Below are 20,335 nucleotides of genomic sequence, written 5' to 3'. Positions count from 1 at the left end.
GGGTTTGCTGAAAATGGCACAAGAGGCATAGCTAGCAGGACACTTCTAAGCAAGAACTATTAGTTCTGTTTGTGTTCATTAAGAGAAGGTGGTCCTAAGGCCTACAGCAAAGATTGCCTGATTGGTCAACTTCAGGACAGCCTTTCTGTTTCATCAGTAGAGCCTTCCACTGAAGGTCTCTCTTCCACCTGAAGATCAGAGGGACTGATCACCCTCCTTTACTGAAGGTGGTAAATGTAGCTGGAACTTGTGACTGATTTGTTGTTTAATCAAATTGAGTTGTTTCTTTCTCCCTTTTGCAGTTTGGATTCCTATGGCATTATCTGTTGAATCCGTAAGCTGATATGTATCTGCACTTACAATAAGTGCATTGCGTGTATATGCATATGCAAACACAGCACCCTTGCAGTACATACCCCACCCATTATAATTACAGGCCATTTGTTCATTAGGAAGAATTGGCATCCAGCCAACTTGTATTTAACTGTGATGTGACCTGATTTATTTGTAAATGTGCTCTCTGCATGCTCACCCACACCCTTGACCTGGTATCCTTTCAAGGTTGACTACAGCATACTTGTTGGGTATATCTGCAATCTATGAGTCACTTTCACAACAGTCAGTTTGTACTGGAAATTTCAGAGGGAATTTAATTTGCAAGTCTAATCTTTGGAACTTTTTAACCCTCTCCTGAGGCGGGTTGCTAAATCCACACAGCCTGCTCAAGTTGCCCTAGAGCACATTTACTTTCTGCTTTGCAAAAGAATGCTACTGTACAAACATGATTTGTTTCTTCGTGGTGCTACAAAAACAGAACATCCCTCATAACTCAAGATGTGCATAACCTAAATCAGGAATGTCTATGGAAAAAGGTGCACAAATAAAGCTTTATGTGAAGACAGATGAAACATTTTGTAGAGTGTTAATACAACTCTGGAGCACCATCACTCAATTTCAGGACAGAATCAACTCACTCTCTCCTACAATAAAGTCAAACTCTGAAAAAAATTAATACATTATGCAAGTGTGGATATCGCAGAATGAAAAGTGTCTATGATGTCATCAAGACACTGCCCTACAAGCCTCAGCTGTTCTGTAAGTTTTATTTTCTTACAGAAGGCAAACTGGAACTGTGAATGACAAGGTGGAGGGCAACCAAAATGGTCAAAGGCCTGGAAACAATGCCTTATGAGGAACGGCTAAGGGAGCTGGGCATGTTTAGCCTGGAGAAGAGGAGGTTAAGGGGTGATATGATAGCCATGTTCAAATATATAAAAGGATGTCACATAGAGGAGGGAGAAAGGTTGTTTTCTGCTGCTCCAGAGAAGCGGACACGGAGCAATGGCTCCAAACTACAAGAAAGAAAATTCCACCTAAACATTAGGAAGAACTTCCTGACAGTAAGAGCTGTTTGACAGTGGAATTTGCTGCCAAGGAGTGTGGTGGAGTCTCCTTCTTTGGAGGTCTTTAAGCAGAGGCTTGACAACCATATGTCAGGAGTGCTCTGATGGTGTTTCCTGCTTGGCAGGGGGTTGGACTCGATGGCCCTTGTGGTCTCTTCCAACTCTATGATTCTATGATTCTATTATTCTAGGTGCTCACATGTTGTTTAAAAAAATAGTGGATAGTAGGTTTTAAGCATGAATAGAGGGACAAGAGTGTCTGATGTGATGCAGTGGAGGGTGGTCTATACTGAGTAAAACTTGGCTGATTAGAGCCCACAGTCTATTTGCTTTGGACACCCCAGAATAAGACACTCAACTCTTCTGAACAGGGTACAGAAAACACATTTTAAATTAATCCCATTAGGAATAGGTAGAGCTTTGCCCATCTGATACCAATAAAAATCTATATAAAAACCAAACCAATAAGAGGCATTAGGGACTAGCCCTGGGGATCATATTATTCTTGTCCCTCATTAGGGTGCCTGTGGCCTACATCACCTCTGATAAGGATCCTTGCCAACTGGCAGTCAAGATGTTTGCTGAAGCATATTTTCAGAACACAGCCTGAAATTTGTCACAAAGTGACAGGAGCATAAAGCTTATATAAAGGTAAAGGTACCCCCGCCCGTACGGGCCAGTCATGTCCGACTCTAGGGTTGTGCGCTCATCTCACTTAAGAGGCCGGGAGCCAGCGCTGTCCGAAGACACTTCCGGGTCACGTGGTCAGTGTGACGAAGCTGCTCTGGCGAGCCAGCACCAGTGCAGCACACGGAAACGCCGTTTACCTTCCCGGTATAAAGCGGTACCTATTTATCTACTTGCACTTAAGGGTGCTTTCGAACTGCTAGGTGGGCAGGAGCTGGGACCGAACGACGGGAGCTCACCCCGCCGCGGGGATTCGAACTGCTGACCATGCGATCGACAAGTCCTAGGCACTGAGGTTTTACCCACAGCGCCACCCACTTATATACAAGTGTGATAAAAATAATATTCAGGTCAGAAGTAGAGTGTCTGGATGTATAGTCACTTTTGCAGCTACTTGCATACCTCCCCATGAATTTTTATTGCTTTTCAAAATTGGTAACAAATTAACATCTAATTAATGATATGTAGTAACCATGTACTCTCCCCCTCTTTCACTGTCCCGCCTTATCAGCAATAAACCTGCAATTAACAGTCCAATCGTCTCCAGCAGCTTTTGTCGTGGTCAAGTCGACAGAGGGACCTTTTCACTTTAGCCCTATTGTCCAAAATCAAAGGAGATAAGCAGCAAACTTGGTTGTTGACCGATGCTTTCTCCAGAATGGAGTCATGACATAACCTAGCACCTTGCGCCTCATTTCTCGGCAAAGTCTTCCATCAAAGACCAAAGCAGGCATTAAAAGGTCTCTGTGGGTTTTTGGCACCCCCCCCCCATGACTGCATTGGAAGGATCAAGGGGGATGTTAAGACTCTGCTTTCCACCTCAGCCCCAGCCCCAACCCTGAGCCCAGTGGAGTGACTTTCCAAGTTCACTACTGGAACTGGAACTACATGCATACCTCCCTAGAAGAGCCATCAAGGGGTTTTCAACTGCAGAGCAAGCTGTTTTCCTGCCTATGCTTCTTCTTTTTAATGACATGTCCTTTTAATGACATGATGTTAAACCTAGGATGGATATTTTTGCTGCTCTGGGCACGCTGGATTCATGATTGTTATAAGGTCCAGCCAACCTGAGCTGGATCCCATTGGTGTATCTGGTCAGGAAGGAGCAGGTGGAGATTCCTGGAAGACTCCCTGCTCAATATACTTGGCTGTGTCAGATGTGCTTGAGCACCTCATTGTGAACCACTTCCTCCTGGCTTATATCTTTCTTTTGGCAAGTGAGGCAGGATACAAATTCACCACTATATGGGAGAGACTGCCTAACTGCACATACAGAGACACAAAGCCTCACCATTTACCTAGGCCACACCCCCTGGTCCTACTTTTAACCTTCATGTGTTTTTGCCTGGCTTGAGTGTGTCCTTGAACTCTGATTATACCATGCTTGCCTTGAATGCAAGGTAGAGTGCAGTGGAGGGTAGTCCATTAGGGCAAATTAGTCTTGATTCCTCCAGCTATATTTTGGTCCCCATGTGCCAGACTCTCTATTACAGAAAAACTGTATTTTAATTGTTAGATGCAGATTTTGCTGAGTGATTTTATTGTATCGAACCTTTCAGAATTTTGTCTATATGCCAATAAAGGTTTGAGACTGATTGATTGATTGTATTGAAAAAGGTTCCCCACCCCTGGTTTGCTATGAAATGCAGAAGGCTTCAACCTCATTAGTAAAGGGTGAACCAACAGCAATACGTTGGGCAGCATTTACAGCCTGTCAATAATTATGTGATTATCAGCAGTAGACCTCACGTTTTCAGTTGTTTCAAAACAGTGACACTGGCTTCTGACTAGCAAATGCACACCAAGCAGCCAAACACATGGTGAACTGTTCACCATCAAGAACAATGTCCCCTTTTGTTATGTGAGTCACTGGAAAAGCATGAGTGAGAAGTGCCACCACTGGTAGACCGCAGGACTTTGGAGGAAGAGGGCCAGGACTTCACCAAGCAAAGTGAGGAGGGCTCTCAGGTGTAGCATAGCAGGCTTACCACATTCTGAAGTAAAATACACATTGCTATTGAAAAAAGAGGGCTGCCATAAGACGATTAATTCCAAGATTAGCATAACCTAAGTGTGCCACTGAACACTGGCTCTAATATATTGAGAAGAGGGGTTCTCTCAAGCACCTGGCCCTCCGTGGGATTCCCTTTTCCCGAGGAGGCGGAATGTGCAGGAATTCTATCCCACTGTTTCACTGAGCTTTGTGAGTGCTCCATGCAAAATGAGAATAGCTGGTCTTGTGTGCTTGGCAAATGCCGAATCTCTTGCCCATGTGGAGGTAGCCATGCCAATAAAACACAGAAAACAGCAATAATCCTTCAAGAGTCTCAATAAGCTGAGTGTCAGAGGTAGTCTTTATTTATTTTGTAAAGTGTTTGTAAAACATCACTATTTATAATTTGCCAACAGCAAAAAAAAAAAAAAAAATCTGCCAAAAACACAGCAGCATCAAAATATCAGAAAGGAATTAAAATGCGCTAAAGTGCTTGAGCTTATTTTGCAACTGAGTGCAACTGGAGAGACTTGAAAGAGAAAGATTTTTAAAATTGCTCAATCCTCAATTCATAGTCTAGTTATTTTGGTAATTTCCCACCCCGCCACCTGACTCTTTAAGCACAGTTTTGGATGCCTGTGAGCTCTTCCAAATCATTTATGAAACTGTAAAACGACTGGGTCAAATTAGGCAGTGCAAAGTGGAGGTATAACATATTTCCTCCTTGCCCCCCCCCTTGTTTTGCTACAACAACAACAAAACACAACACCAAACAACAAAATGAACGGAATAATTCAGGCAACCAATGCCTGACAATTAAATAATGTAAAAAATGATTCCCAGCCCCCAGCAGTTATTTGGGATTGCTGGCAGAACCCACACCTTGAACAAGATCTTGTTGGGATTCCCCAAACAAAACTGGTGACAAGCCCTTGGGAAGGTCTCTTCTGCAAACCTCATTGAAACAAATAGAGAAGAATTGGTACACTGCTCTTACTCACGTAGGAAAGTTTCCCAGTGGATATTTTTTTTTGGCGGGGGTGTGTGTGTGTGTTTCCTGCCTGACTTTATGTATTGAAACCAAATGAAAAAGCCTTGACTGCCCTCACAAAAACAAAGTTTTGAAAACAGGATTGTCTTATTCGCTGCAAATGTTGGTACACAGACTGACAGTATGCAACAACTGATAAGTGCCAACATATATTTAAACCATTTCAGTTGTTTCTGTTTTAAAAGTGCACACCTCCAAATATCAAAAGCTAACCAAGGGAAGAAGAATCCCTCTCAGGGTTTATTATCATATATGTAATTGTCTGTAGGCCAGGGACACAATCCACCATTTATCCCCATCTGCTGCAGTGCCACTTAGGGGACTGGAAGCATGGCTTTTCAAAGGAATGATTCTGAATGCTTCCTTACTTCTAAAAAGCCATCATGCATATTATTCACTATGTGAACATGGCACCATATTAAGTTGCACACTTCAGCTCAGAGGTATCTAGAACCACTAGTCATTTTTGCAATTTTGGGGTCTAAGATGGTCAAAACCTGAGCCAAGTGCCCCAGAGAATGTCTGTTTCAGTGAGGGTGCCATACTTGAGGCATGGCATTAGCAAGGGTATCTACAGGCACTGGAGTGATCCCAAAGAGCAACTGCTGGCTTAGTCCCAAGGCAACATTTCCTTTCCCAGTCCACACAATCACCCTCAGAGATCCTCAACTGATCACCCTTCTTCCCATACAATTGCATGCACCTAAAAGAAACAACCGTTTATAAATAACAGCAAGTTTTGCATGCGTATCAGTGGGAAAAGAAAACACAGGGGCTGTAGTGGGAATTGTTGGCCCACTGGTTCTCCTCTCAGATCAGCAGGATACTTCCTGCTGGGAGTCATGTGCACCGGACATTTAGTGCATAACACTGTAAACGGTCAGAAAACATTAGTGAAGCTGTGCTAAAGAGGAGAGGTTGACTCTTCCAGTGGGATGCCAATTGGATTCCATAGTGCTTTCACCTCTGAGCTCAGCTGACAGCCCATCCGTGCAGTTCAAATTTTTCAAGTCTGGCACGCATGACATCAAACTCTGAACTCTTCAGCCAGTCCTGTCTTTGAAGACTCTCTCCGGATTCCAGGCAAGCTGCCATCCTGACAGCTGTCCCCCGTGCCGGACTCATGGCCGAGAATCTGTCTTTGCACTAGCTTGTAATAAAGGCCACCTTCTTCCATGAGCTGCTTGTGTGTCCCTTGCTGTACCACACAGCCCTTGTCGAGAACAATGATATTGTGTGCCTTCTCCACAGTGCTCAGTCTGTGGGCTATGACAAGCACTGTGTGGCCCTGGACATCCCCATAAATGGCTTGCTGGATCTGCCAAGAGAAAGAGGTTGTTAAAGAAATGCCTCACAAACGTCGTGTTGATTTCCTTGTGCACATGTCCAGACAGACCTGCCCCAGAGATTTATGACAGGTAAAGGGACCACAGACCATTAGGTCCAGTCGTGACCGACTCTGGGGTTGCGGTGCTCATCTCGCTTTGTTGGCCGAGGGAGCAGGCGTACAGCTTCCGGGTCATGTGGCCAGCATGACTAAGCCGCTTCTGGCGAACCAGAGCAGCACACGGAAATGCCGTTTGCCTTCCCACCGGAGTGGTACCTATTTATCTACTTGCACTTTGATGTGCTTTTGAACTGCTAGGTTGGCAGGAGCAGGGACTGAGCAACAGGAGCTCATCCCATCACGGAGATTCGAACCGCCAACCTTCTGATCGGCAGGCCCTAGGCTCTGTGGTTTAACCCACAGCCCCACCCGTGTCCCCCGGGTGACAGGTAAATTAAATGACAGGTAAATTAAAACAAATAACAAAAATAGCACCAAATCCCTCCCTCTCAACACACACACAAACCAGGTTTGAAAATAGCAAGCCAGGGGCAAGTAACAGCAGCCTGCAGCTGACAAGGCAGGGAAGCTGATGTAAAAAAAACAGTTTAAACTGAAGCCTCTGAAGTCCACATCAATACTCGGGTTCCCATATCTCTGTATTTTTTGCTTTGAATTTGCCCTGGCTCAATGTTTGCAGCCGGATTCCTCCCTCCCTCTAAGGAGGGGGCTATAGCTCAATGGCAAACCACCAGATGTTGCACAGAAGGCCTGAGGGTCAGTCCTTGGCATTAACAGGCAGGGCGGAGAAAGACCTCAGCCTGAATTCCTGGACAGCTGCTGCCAGTCAACAGTGGGCAACATGGGTCCATCATGGCAGCACAGTATGGCAAGCCCTTAAAACTGTATAACTGGCACCCTAATGCTATGCCTGAACAAGAACACTCCCTCCAAACAATCATGCTCACCGCATGTTCACTCTCTGCATCCAGGGCACTTGTGGCTTCGTCCAGTATCAGGATTGGTGGGTTTCTGATTAAAGCTCTCGCTATAGCCACTCTCTGCTTCTGACCACCAGAAAGCTGGGTTCCCTTTTCACCAGCTTCTGTTGGTTCAAAGGAAAGGGAGGAATCAGCATTAAATCTAAAGGAGAAGGGTGGGCTAAGACAGACAAGGAAGCCCTAGGTTAAAAGGTGCTGAGAAGTCAGCAGGGAGGTCTTATGCAAGCCACATTTCTCACTCTCACCCTCCATCATCTGCAACGTGAAAATAAAACTGACAGACCTTGGACCACATACTTATCAGGATCAGCCTTGTGGGTCAAATTTGACAGCTGGGTAGAGCTGCCCTCTCAGTGACATCGGGTGCAAGTGGTTTGAAGTCCCAAAGTTGGAACTTCAAAGCACCTTGCAAGACATTGCTAAAATAAAGTTTTCCCCCCTTAATTTAACAGGGGATTCCATTGCACATCCCCTGTTAAATGAAGGGGGAAACTCTTTGTTGCAAGGTGCTTCAAAGTTCCAACTTTGGGATTTCAAAACACCTTACATCTGACATCATGGTGAGGGCAAGTCATTCAGGAAAGGGTCTGCATGGAATCCTGCCAATCTGAGTGGGGTTTAACCCCCACTAATCAGTTGATGAATGTGCGCTAAATACTACTGTTGTGGTCGTGTGCCTGTTTCCTGCTGAAACCAAGGGTGCAAAGCCAGTGCAGGATTTAACCTCGTCCTCCCACCTATCACATGATGTCACAAGTGGTGAGGTTAAGGGAAAATGGCCTCACAGGTCAACGTGAACCCCTGGTGGGCCAAGATTGGGCTGGAGCTTCCCCACCTCTGCCCTTACCAGGACATATTAATGTGCTGTGAGGGGATGGATTAAAAAAAAACCACACCAAACCCTTACCCACTACTCTTATGACTGTGGTAGAGGGAAGGCCTTGTATTAGTATTGATTCCCTCTGTCAATAATCACAAGGATTCTCCAGCATATCCTTGCTTAAATATAATCTGCTTAAATATAACCTGAACCTTTTCCATTTGTTTTGTGTGTGTAATTTCAGTTTTCATGTGAATGTCTTGTTTCCTCTGTACTGTCTTGTTTCTTTATATTAATATGCTATTTAATCATGCTTTTGATTAAACAAAAGTGAGTATTTTTAAACAAGTGGTTAAATATAAGACCAAAATATGCATATGTGTGTATGACACAGTTTGAGAGGGGGAAAATACAGGAGCACACACTTGTTTTAGGGTGTCTAGGAGCTCTGCACACAAGAAGCAGAGGAGCCCCCATCTCCTCCTCCATCCCACAAGATCACCACCACTGGCAAGTAAGTATGAATCTGGGCTCAGCTGGTGATTTCTTGAAGACACAGATAAGCAGAGTTTCAATACCTGTGTGGTAGCCATCCTGTAATTCCGTGATAAACGTGTGGGCGTTGGCCTTTTGGGCAGCATGAATGACTGACTCATAAGGGACAGAGGCCAAGCCATAGGAGATATTTTCTGCAATAGATCGAGCGAAAAGGACCGGTTCTTGGCTCACCAGAGATATCTGCATAGAGAAAGGGAGGAGGGAGGGAAGGGAGGAAGAAGAGTCAGCTTAAATGACTATCCTTGCTTGTGAAGGCATCCGTTGTTAAGCAGAGTGAATTCCAAGCATTAATTACATGACTTCATTGTCCTGTGTGAGTAATACAGCCTCTTACAACCTCCTTTTGCAAATATCTGTCATTAGCCCCTGCACTGCACTTCCTCACCAAACACTACTGCAGAGTGGGATGCTCAATGGCTTAATAGCTACACAGTACTTTCATGTCTGAAAGGTAAGAGGGAGAGATTCTGAGCAGGTTCATTCAATTTAATCAGTTCTGCAACCTACATTATTTTCCATAATGTCTTCCGGTTTTGCAAAATGTAGGGAAGAGGTACACAGGGCACTACCTCCAAAAGCTTGTTCAGTTTCTGAGGTTTCAAACCTATTTTCGCAGTCATAAGGACTAGAAACTCTCCTTCTTTCTCTTCTTGAAAGTAAAGTAATATTTTCAGGAAGCTCAAGTCTGCTCTTCAACAGAATTGGCTCAGCCTTGCCCAAGGCCATTTAAGAGCTAGAATACGGTTACCAGCGAGTCGTACCGCTGAGTGCAGGTACTTGTGCTCGTACATGTTAATAGGCTGTCCATCCAGCAGGACTTGCCCATCTTCAAGTGGGTAGAAGTTTTCCATGATGCTGACACAGGAACTCTTCCCGCTGCCTGAGGGCCCCACCAGCGCAGTCACTTTCCCAGGATGAAGCGTGAAGGAGACATTCTGTAAAGCAAAAGAATGTCTGCATGACCAATAGGGGTTATTTCATCCTTTCCCCAACCTGCTGCTCGCCATATGTTTTGGACTACAACTCCCATCATCCCTGACCATGGCAGTGCCACTTTGTTCTTTGTTTATAATATATGTATTTTATCTTCCCTTCCCACTGCCAAAGTCTTTAAAGTAACTATTAGAAACTGGCTATCCATGGCAACCAGAGCCAAATGTTCAGCAACAAGGCAAGTGTGAGAAGCTTACCTGCAAGACCTGGGTTGCAGGTCGAGTGCGGTAAGCAAAGGTGACATTCCTGAACTCCACTTTGCCTTCTAGCTGGTTGGGGGCCAGAGTGCCATCGTGCACCATGGTCGGCTTGCGGTCTATGAACTCAAATACTTTCTCGGCAGCTCCAACACCTTGCATCAGCCCACTGTAGACTGAACCAATAGACTAAAAAAATAAAAGAAGTGGAGGACATTACAATTCTAAGAACCTCTTAAATTACAACAAGGAAGGAACAAATCAGGAATCATAGAATCATAGAGTTGGAAGAGACCACAAGGGCCATCGAGTCCAACCCCCTGCCAAGCAGGAAACACCATCAGAGCACTCCTGACATATGGTTGTCAAGCCTCTGCTTAAAGACCTCCAAAGAAGGAGACTCCACCACACTCCTTGGCAGCAAATTCCACTGTCGAACAGCTCTTACTGTCAGGAAGTTCTTCCTAATTTCCTGCTTTTGAAAAGATGTTTTGCAAATAAGTCGTCATGCTGTGAGAAGGTTCATTCAGAATTAAAAGAAGGCTGTCCCAAGTGGTTAAGCCAGGAAGGCATGGTCAATGCTGACATTTACTCAAGTTGCCTCACTCAGTTTTGGACACACCTTCACTAATGGGCATTGTTAGAGGGTGACAGCAGCCCAGGATGTGTGTGGCTCAGGGCACCTGAGCATTGGATCTTTCGTGCTGGATCCTTCTTCCCTTCTTTTGCCTTTTATCTTACTTGGAGGTTTTACGAGATGGTCTTTTAGCAGACCAGTGGAGAGGCACTGTGGCTCATCTCACCCTCTCCTCCACAGTGGAAGCCACTGTGAGAAGCTGGACTATTAAGGATCTTCAGCAGGGCTCTTCTTACGTACTTAAGCCATCATGTTTAATCAATAGCGCTTTAAAAAAATGATTATTTTGTGTATGTTTGAAGCTAGCTAAGTAGTTGCTGGACTCCAGCTCTTATCAGTCCCAGCCACCATGGCCAATGGTCAGGGATGCTGAGAGTTGTGGGTCAAGAGTATCAATTTTAAATTATAATTTAAATTAAGTAAATAAATTTGGTTGCCCCTAGATCCTTCTTCATCAAAAGCATGACTGCACATATGGCCCATCTAATTCAGCATCCTGTTTCTCACAGTAGCCAGCCAGATGCCTAGGGCAAGCCCCAAAGCTGGACCCAAGCTCAACAGCACTGTTCCCACTTTCAGTTGCCAGCAACTGGCATTCAGAGGCATACTGCCTCTGACAGCAGTGGTAGAATAGATAATCTGCTAGTACACTTATGAAGATATAACTATATACCCGAAGCTCAGGCTAGGCTGGAGCCGCACATAAGACTGGAAAACAAACACAGTCCGTGGGAGAATGCTGAAGACCCTGATAAGAAAGAAACTCCACATAGATCAGTTACTTTAGCTCTCTTAAGACTGGGACATAGATGCTTTCAGATGGGTGAAACTTACCTCCATGCAGTCTCCAAGGACAAATTCATAAATAATGAAGGATATCAGGTTCCCACTGGTCATCTGGTCAGTGATCACCAGGTGGCCTCCGTAGTACAAAATGCTGACTTGAACAATGAGGAGTGTTAGCTGAAACCGAGCATAGAATCCAGATTCAAAAACAGGAGACAGAGTATCTCCTGGGTTCAAGAAACCAAGGTTTCACCTTAAATGGCAACCATGTTTGGGTTGGTGTAGACAAGATGAAGGCAAGGGACAAACTGAAGCAGTGAGGGGATAGAGGGCATTGGTCTGAGCAGAAATGCACTATACCAGGAAGAGGAGAAGTTAGTGACATGTTTGGTATACAACTGATAGCGTGTAAAGCATTAAGATTCATGAACAGCTAAATGCAGGAATAAGGACTGGATGAGTGGTCTTTTGGCAACAAAACATGCAGGGAGTACAACAGTATCGAAGGAAGACAACCATTGTGCTGTATATAAATATCCAGGCCAGGATCAAATTCAGGGACAGGCTAGTTTGTAGTAGCAGGAACCAGCTGTGCACAACACCTGTGGCCTGGTGCTTGCAATATAACAAAACAGCATTTCCCTCCTCCCTAGAGCAGAGTTTGGTGTTCATTTTAAATATAGCAAGACTGATACCTAACTCCCAGTTGCACTGGACTTGAATTGACTTTATGTATGGTATTGTTCTAATTTTCATACACACGCACACACATTTTTATATATGCAGCTGTTCTATATATGATTTTACTGTATTGTAAATCACTTTGGGATGCCTCATGAGAAGAGATTCATAAATGAAGTACGGTAGTATAAAAATAATAAATTTCATGGACCGGAATCCACCTTATCAGATACATGAAATGTTATGCTACGTTAGCAGGGGGGCATTTATGCACACACACGCTTATCTGCTAACATAAATATAAATATTTTTAAACACTTAATAGTCATAATCATGCAACAAATATATATTGTTATTTGTTGGGGTGCCAGAGTTTTGTGGGTGTAAGGCACCAATAATTCTTGGGTTTAGTAAAAGTTAGAATTAATCAAGGTTTGATTAAACTGTGCCAAACGTGGCTGGATGCAGTTTATGCTAATGAACCAGCCTGGCAGGTCTACATGAGGGTAAGCCATTAAGAAACAAACAACAGTGACCAGTGGCAGAGCTACCTGCTCCGGCACCAGGAGTGGCGTACATCCGGGGGCATGGCTGGCGCGCCCACTGCGGGGGGGGGGCATGGCATGCATTGGGGGATACGCAGCAGGTGGCACATGTCCCAGGGGGCATGGCGCATGTTGGGGGTGCACGGCAAGTGGCGAGCGTCCCAGGGGGCAGGGGTGGCCATGATGTCACCCCTGGTATGGCGCCTGTGGTGGACGACCCCCCACCCCCTCCTTCATCTGCCAGTGCCCGTGACAGCCCATCAAGGAAACCATAAATAGAGAGCAAAGACTGCCAGACAAGGAGGAGAGGGGCCCCTCTCTCAGTTGTGCGTTGGTGGGCAGAGACCAAAGTGGTTAGGATTTCTGGGGAGGTTTGACAAGCAGAGAAGGGGGGGGGCAGGACACGATGTGTGGATGCTCCGCAATCCCTTCATCTAGCTTCAGGTTGCGTATGTGTGTAAATAAACCAAATAACATGAAGATACCACACATTGTGCTGTGCCTTATTCCCAAAGGAAACACAGGCCTGGGTGAGGGCCTGGAACCCCTGAAGCCTCTGGCACTGCTGAAAGGGGATTGGGGTGGCATGTAAATCACACTCTCTCTATATTAGGCCTGGGCGATATATCGATACAGTGGTACCTCAGGTTAAGTACTTAATTCGTTCTGGAGGTCCATACTTAACCTGAAACTGTACTTAACCTGAAGCACCACTTTAGCTAATGGGGCCTCCTGCTGCTGCTGAGCCTCTGGAGCACAATTTCTGTTCTCACCCTGAAGCAAAGTTCTTAACCTGAAGCACTATTTCTGGGTTAGCGGAGTCTGTAACCTGAAGCGTATGTAACCTGAAGCGTATGTAACCCGAGGTACCACTGTCTTTTGCCCAGGACTGGTATGAGGAGAAGACCACAATGTTGGTTTCACTCAGCGGTACATCGCTGATGAAACCGCCACACGCCTGATTCCCTCTGCTAGCAGCGCAACTTCATCCAGGGGTTGCTGCTAGCAGAGGGACCCACAAGAATGGCAGTTTCACTTGCAATATACTGCTGAATGAAACCGGCTTCGTGGTCTGCCCTCATATAGCACAGAGGGAGAAACAAGCTGTACCATCGAGGTGCTGATACGACTTGTTCCTCCCTCCACATCTTTAAACTGCTCAGCCAAAGGGCGCCTGGTTGCCATTCCCTTCAGCCAAGTATTTAACAGAGCCCCCAGTCCAGTGCTAGCTTCCCAAGCTGACAGTGAGGTAGGGGCTCTGTGAAACTGCCCCACCCAACTGAGCACCCCTGACGCCTCAGCAGCATTGGATCAGCTGGTATGGGGGATGCTTCTTCTACACCCCAGCTGCACAAAGCCTGATGCTGCTGAGGAGTTGGGGCTGACTCAGTTGGGGTGGGGGGAGCCCTCCAGCTGAGCAGCGGCCTGGACCAGCTGCATTGGCCCTAGCCTACAAGGGCTCGAGCTCTGGTGGCGAGAGCTGCGGCAGCTTCACCTGTGTCTAGCTGGCTGGGGCCAATGCAGCTTGTTTTAACATTACGGTATATTGCCAATCTGCAATGTCTGGCTGGTGATACATCATACTGTTGAAAATCGAACATCGCCCAGCCCTACTCTCTCTATATGAAACAATATATATATATATATATATATATATATATATATATATATATATCTCCCTGACAGGGACTCACACAACTTCACATGCATGCACGCATGCACGCACACACACATTTTTAACAGAAACAATTATCATCACCAGGCATCTGCTGACATGGATGAAAGTTTGTGCCATAATACATTTGTCAGTCTTTAAGATGTTTGCACAGAACCCACCCATGATAAGGGGACAGGTAAACATGACGACAATGAAGGTGAAGACAGTAACCTACAAAGCAGCAGGGGGGAAGGAGTTTCCACCTACCCCACTGGACCACACATAGTAGGTGTAAGCCATGGCTTCTTTTTTGTTGAGTTTGTAGACTTGCTGCAGTTTGTCCGAATAGACGTTCGCCTCCACTTCCTCATTGGCAAAGCTGCGGACAGTCTTCATGGCTGATATGGTTTCCTCAGCGGTGTTGTTGGCTTTTGCCAAAGCATTCTGGACCTCTTTGGAGAGTTTCTAAGTGGGCACAGAGAGGGAGAGAAGAGAGGAGGGCTGTCCCATAACCAAAAAATGGAATGAGCCTACTTAAGGGTTTCCCAGACTTTCAGAATTTGGGAGACCCCAACAAGTCCCAGCAAATGAACTACTACTACTACTACTTCTCATCATCATTGTCAGGGGTTCGGGAGCAGAGGCACAGGGGAGAGAGGAGGCGGAGAGCGAAGGGGAACAATCCGAGGGCAGCGTAGGAGAATATGACAGTGGGCCGAGAGATTCCATGAGCTTCTCCAGCGATTCGGAAGATTCCCAGAAGGGGGCACCGATGGCCAGGGCAAGGGGGGTCCCGGGAGGGACGCACCAGAAGCAAGGGGCCAGCGGCGACTCCCAAAGCAGCAGCTGGAGATCGGGACCAGCTTCCCCACCAGAGCGTAGCGGGGGGGAAGAGTCCCACGTGTCAGGGCCGGCTTACCCTCCAGTGGGGAGAGAAGATGAGTCAGGGCTGACCACGCCCCTATCGCTGAGTGAGGGAACGGGGGGGGGGGGGGAGTCAGACCCAGCTAGCCCCCCCGAAGGGGGAGGCAGTGACAGGAGCAGTGTAACGGTCAGGAGGAAGGTTGCCGGCTGGGCGCGCGCGCCAAGTTCAAATGTACAGGCGCGCGGGACAGCAGGGAGCTCGGATTGGGAGCCAGGTCCTAAAGCACGCCGGAAGCAGGGGGAAGAATCCGGGGAATCAGCATCAGAAGAGTCCAGAAAGGGCGACACCCCAGCGGGCAGAAGGACCCAGAGGAGAAAGGAGCAAAGGAGGAGGTGGAGCAAGGCTAGGGTCTTGAACTGGTGTCGAGGGGGAGGAGATTCAGATGGAGCTTCAGCGGTCTAGGGTTGGGACGTAGAGCTGCACGCCGCGGCTTTGAAATGGAAACTGAACCTTAATAAAGACTTTTGTATATAGCAAGAACTGGCGTTGGTCCTTTGTGAGCTGGGACCTTGGGCAGCTCTGACAATCATCATCATCATCATCATCATCATCATCAGGTTACTAAAAACCTCCAAGGCTGCTTACAACCACATTCATATAAACTGTAAACAACTAATACAATATCAGAATGAAAACCAGTAAATCCATATTGAGGTTTGGCAGCAACCATAATCATGGCTAGTGAATTCAGGCATAACAACAAGAACACACCAAACTATACAGGTTAATATCCTGGTTTGGCAGCCCCTCACAAATATGTGAGCATAGATTCAGACATCACAGTTTGGCTTTGTGTTCCCGCTGATTCTGAATGCTACCACTATATCAGGGAACTGTATTATATAAGCCACCACCAAGCAAAACTTCTCCCCTCTGCCCATCCCTGTTGCTGCCTGTGTAAACTGAAAGCTGAGGCACCCAGAGCAGGGCCTGAGGAGCATATCTTAAGACAACCTTTCCCAACCTTGTACACTCCAGATTTTGTTGGACTTAAACATCCATCAGCAAGCGTAGCCAACGGTTAGGGATGAGAGGTTGTATAGTCCAGGAACATCTGGAGGGTCACAGGTTTCCCATCCCTCTTGTCATCTGCTCAGCAGGTAAATCCATCAAGGCCAAGAAATAAAATAAAAATCCCCATGGGACCTCTGCAAGGCTTCGTCCTTCAGAATTTTATGAACAGCACCACTGTACATCTCTGTCGCTTCTCTGCAGCTCCTTTTTGGGTTGGTATTGTACATGCAATACTAGAGAACAAAATCAGGAATCCACAAACCACCAGCCTTTTTGAATTCAGATGATAAAATGCATGAGCATGAAGACACTATAAAGTGTTCAGATTTATTTTGTTATGTTTTATTTTCTATGATTAGTTTTGTAGTTCAAAATGGAACAAAAAGTACGGTATATCTAGAGAGAGAGAGAATGAATACATGTTGATATATCTGTATTCACACACAGAGAAGGGATGGATGAATTCTATTTTTGATTCTATTTTTTCTAGGCTTAAATTGGGTTCTCCACATTTCTGCAACAATTGTTTTTGGAGCAGATATTGGGAAAAAATCTCATGAAAATTGACAGATTAGTGCTAATTTCTCATAACAAACACATTTTTGTATGCAGTTTTGACTAATATACACATTTTTGCAAGCAATTTCCCCAAAGATAATGATTTTTTTCTAGGTTCTTTTTACTTTTATGCACCCTTTCCCCATGCATAGGCATCTCTGTACACATTGTTTGGTTGGACTAAAGCATCTCCAAATTGGGGAAACTGCAAATTCCAAAGGCTAGCTGTGTTCTGGCACTAGTATTGGTTTGAGAAGTGCAGATTAGGTAGTTTCTCATTAAGATACAAAGACAAGCAAATTTCTCCCCCACCCCTAACACCCCCCCCCCAACAAAAGGCCAATAAACTATGCATACCCCACAGACCAGGATGTAGCAACCCCCCCCCTCCCCTGTTCCCCTCAGTGCTGAGTAGCATTAATCTTGCAGCATGAGAGCCAAGAAACTTCTGTTGGCTGAGAGCCAGGCATTCAGTGACTCAAGCAGAGCCTTACTGAGATTGTGTGGCGCTCCATGGGACAGCCCCCCTTGTCTCTGCAGTGGGAGCCAAGCTGGGGAAGCATGAAGGACGAAGCAGAACAGGAAATGCACATTTGCAGACTTAAGCACTCCATCCAGCAGCTGATGACCTCAGGCAGCAAAGACACACACAGAGGCAAGCAGGCAAGGTCAGCCGCTCGCAAAGGACAAAAGATTAGCCAGGTGCGCAGATGTCCCAACTGGTATTACAAGTTATGGCAGCGAGAGAAGAGGTAGAATGAACAAATCACACACAAGAGAACAATCTCCCTATACCAGAAACAACTAGGAAAATAAAGCAGCAACAAGAGGAAACCTTGGACGCATCAAAATGGAGTGGCAAGAAACCAATTTTTAGAAAAATTGTATTAAATTTGTTTTAATTTGTGGCTTAATTATTAAAATTTGGAATATCAATAAAAACAAATTGGCAAAAAAGAGAAAGGGAACAACCCCCCTCAATCCCAGCTCCTGCAGGCAAGGCAGGAGGGGAGGGGTGGAAACTTGTCTTGAAACAGATGGTCCCGGATTTAAAAGAAAGCATACACAAGGTTTTCCACAAATAGGTAATGTGCTTTTGCAGGAAATAACAGTAGTGATGATGGCAGCATCAAAAGTTGGGTGGCTTTCCAGAGAGCTTACAATCTATCTTTAAACAGCAGCCTTTAGGATTCACATGATGTTTGTTTTGTTAAAGTTCAGTGTACTTCACAGAGTGTCTGGGGAAACCCAGCTGGATGGGCGGGATATAATAATAATAATAATAATAATAATAATAATAATAATAATACACAGTCTCTTGAATCCTTACTGTCCTGAGGCCCATGTGAAGGTGTATGGAGGACATGGTCAGACCCTGGGAGAAGCTCAGATAGTTGGAGATGGAGGACCCTAGGGAGGGTTGGCCAATATTGTTATCCTCACCTTACAACACACACTTGGCTGTTATGCCCTCTGTTTCAAAGGAGATGGCTGGGGGAGAGAGCCTGCCATGAAAATGCAGCAGCATTACCACAGAGAGAACGTATGTATAATATTTGGAAGTGAGTCCCCCTGCCCCGAAAGACGCAGCCCTAGGACTTCCTCTCTAGAGACAGCTCTAATTTCTTTTCAAGTCATCTGAGAAGGAAAGACGACCTGCAGCTGCCTATGCCTCTGCCCCACTTGCTTTGGCAAGAGAGACTGCAATTCCATTCCGCAGGGAGGACAAGGCAGGCAGCTGGACAACAGCGCTGCCAAGGCCAAGAAATAAAATAAAAATCCCCACAGGACCTCTGCAAAGCCTTCCTCCTTTAGAATTTTATGAACAGCAGCCCTGTACATCTCTGTTGCTTCTCTGCAGCTCCTTTTTAGGATGGTATTAGAGCAGCCAAGAAAACAAGGTGCATGGGCTTGGAATATAGGACCGAAACTGTACGTGCAATATTGGAGAACAAAATCAGAAATCCACGCACTGTCAGCCTTTTCGAATTCAGAAGATAAAATGCATGAGCATGAAGATTTATTTTTTAATGCTTTCTTTTCTTTTGATGATTAGTTTTTGTGGTTAAAAATGGAACAAAAAGTATATGAGAGAGAGGCACTCAAGAGATGGTGTGTGAAAATAGGACAGTTCTCAGAAACTGCTCAGAACAGTCTTTGCCAGGAGATTGCTAAGGACACACCAAATTTGCTGTGGGAAAGGATATTAGCTCAGTGGCTAAAGTATCTGTTTTGCATGCCAGAGCTCTCAGGTTCAATCCCTAGCATCTCTAGGTGGGGCTGGGAATGTTCCCTGTCTGAAATCCTGGAGAGCCACTGCCGGTCAGTGTACTGAGGCAGATGGAGCAATGGTCTGACTTGGTAGAAGGGCAGCTTCCTATGTGCCTGGGTCCCCAAAACAGAGCACCCACAGGCAAACAGACAGACAAGCTCTGAGAATGAGCTCTGGGGTCAGGCTTAAAAGCTACAGGTAACACTAACCTTGTAGTACTTCCCGTAAAGATCTGACATGAGCATGATTATGGGGAATCCCATGAAGGTTACCAGGGAGAGCTGCCACGAGAGGCTGAACATGAAAACTATCACCCCTGTGGCCTTGACCATATTGCGCAGGAAGATGTTGATGTTCTGCGACACCAGATCACTCACAATCGTCGTGTCCGACGTCAGCCGGGAAATAATGTCACCTGAGAGAGAAAGAAAGAGAATGAGAACAGAAGCAATGTGTGAAGAGCAAGATCCATGGGCTGGAGGGTGCTGGGCAGAGGGCAAAATAGGCTTTCTCTGCTCACAGAGAGAACCCTGCCTATTTGTTGAAATATGCACATTCTCTATTAATTATTCTTATTATTAAAAAACAAAGTGCTACAGTTTAAGGTCCTAATGTGCAATCCTGGGAAATACGTATTTGAAAAATGATCTATGGGTATCAAGGATGCAAAGCAATTTTCTTTGAAAAAAGGTCTAATCAAAATGCAATAAATAATTATGAAAAACAGGAATAAAATTAGCAAATAACAATAGTTGTAACAACAACAAAACCCCAGCCAATCAATTACATTTTCTTTAAAAGAAGAAACAGAAAACAGAACTTGACCCCACTTATAGGCTAGACTGAAACCCAAACCACGGCCTGTTCCAGCTGGCGTGTGCCACCCTTGTACAGGGCCAACGACCACAAACTGCCACACAGGAAGGACACAGAGGAAGGGGCCGTAGTTCAGTCCTAGAGGATCTGCTTTGCATGCAGAAGGACCCAAGTTCAGTCCCTGACATCCCCAGGCACAGACTTCCTTGTCTGAATCTCTGGAGAGCTGCTGCCAGTCAGTGTGAGATTACTGAGCTAGTGGGCCAGTGGTCTAGCTAGATAGGACCACTTCTTAGGCAATCTACCAAGAGTTACAAGTTAGGGGTTTATCACAAAATAAACCCAGTGGCTTCTCCCACTTCAAACTGTTTGCACCAAGGCTGACTGATCTGGCCCCTCAAGGAAATTTTTCTG

The 20,335-nt window shown here is 45.6% G+C and overlaps 1 protein-coding gene across 6 annotated transcripts in view; it reads right to left on the bottom strand.

Annotated features, from left to right (window-relative positions):
• Positions 1 to 5,126: 5,126 nt before the first annotated feature.
• ABCB9 (ATP binding cassette subfamily B member 9) overlaps positions 5,127 to 20,335 on the bottom strand; it is a 32,949-nt gene continuing 17,740 nt past the window's right edge. For all 6 annotated transcript variants that reach the window (XM_079957355.1, XM_079957357.1, XM_079957360.1 and 3 more), the window contains 8 exons: positions 19,315 to 19,520; positions 14,604 to 14,801; positions 11,502 to 11,630; positions 10,031 to 10,219; positions 9,602 to 9,775; positions 8,861 to 9,020; positions 7,430 to 7,566; positions 5,127 to 6,452 (listed from right to left, as the gene is read on the bottom strand). In XM_079957355.1, coding sequence (XP_079813481.1) covers positions 6,162 to 6,452; positions 7,430 to 7,566; positions 8,861 to 9,020; positions 9,602 to 9,775; positions 10,031 to 10,219; positions 11,502 to 11,630; positions 14,604 to 14,801; positions 19,315 to 19,520 — 1,484 coding nt within the window. In that variant the 3' untranslated portion in view covers positions 5,127 to 6,161. The remainder of the gene's footprint in view (positions 6,453 to 7,429; positions 7,567 to 8,860; positions 9,021 to 9,601; positions 9,776 to 10,030; positions 10,220 to 11,501; positions 11,631 to 14,603; positions 14,802 to 19,314; positions 19,521 to 20,335) is intronic.

Source organism: Podarcis cretensis (genome assembly GCF_951804945.1).
Source record: "Podarcis cretensis genome assembly, chromosome: 16".
Lineage (NCBI taxonomy): Eukaryota > Metazoa > Chordata > Lepidosauria > Squamata > Lacertidae > Podarcis > Podarcis cretensis.
Note: the sequence above shows the minus strand (reverse complement) of the source record. Positions and strands in the feature narration are given on the sequence as shown.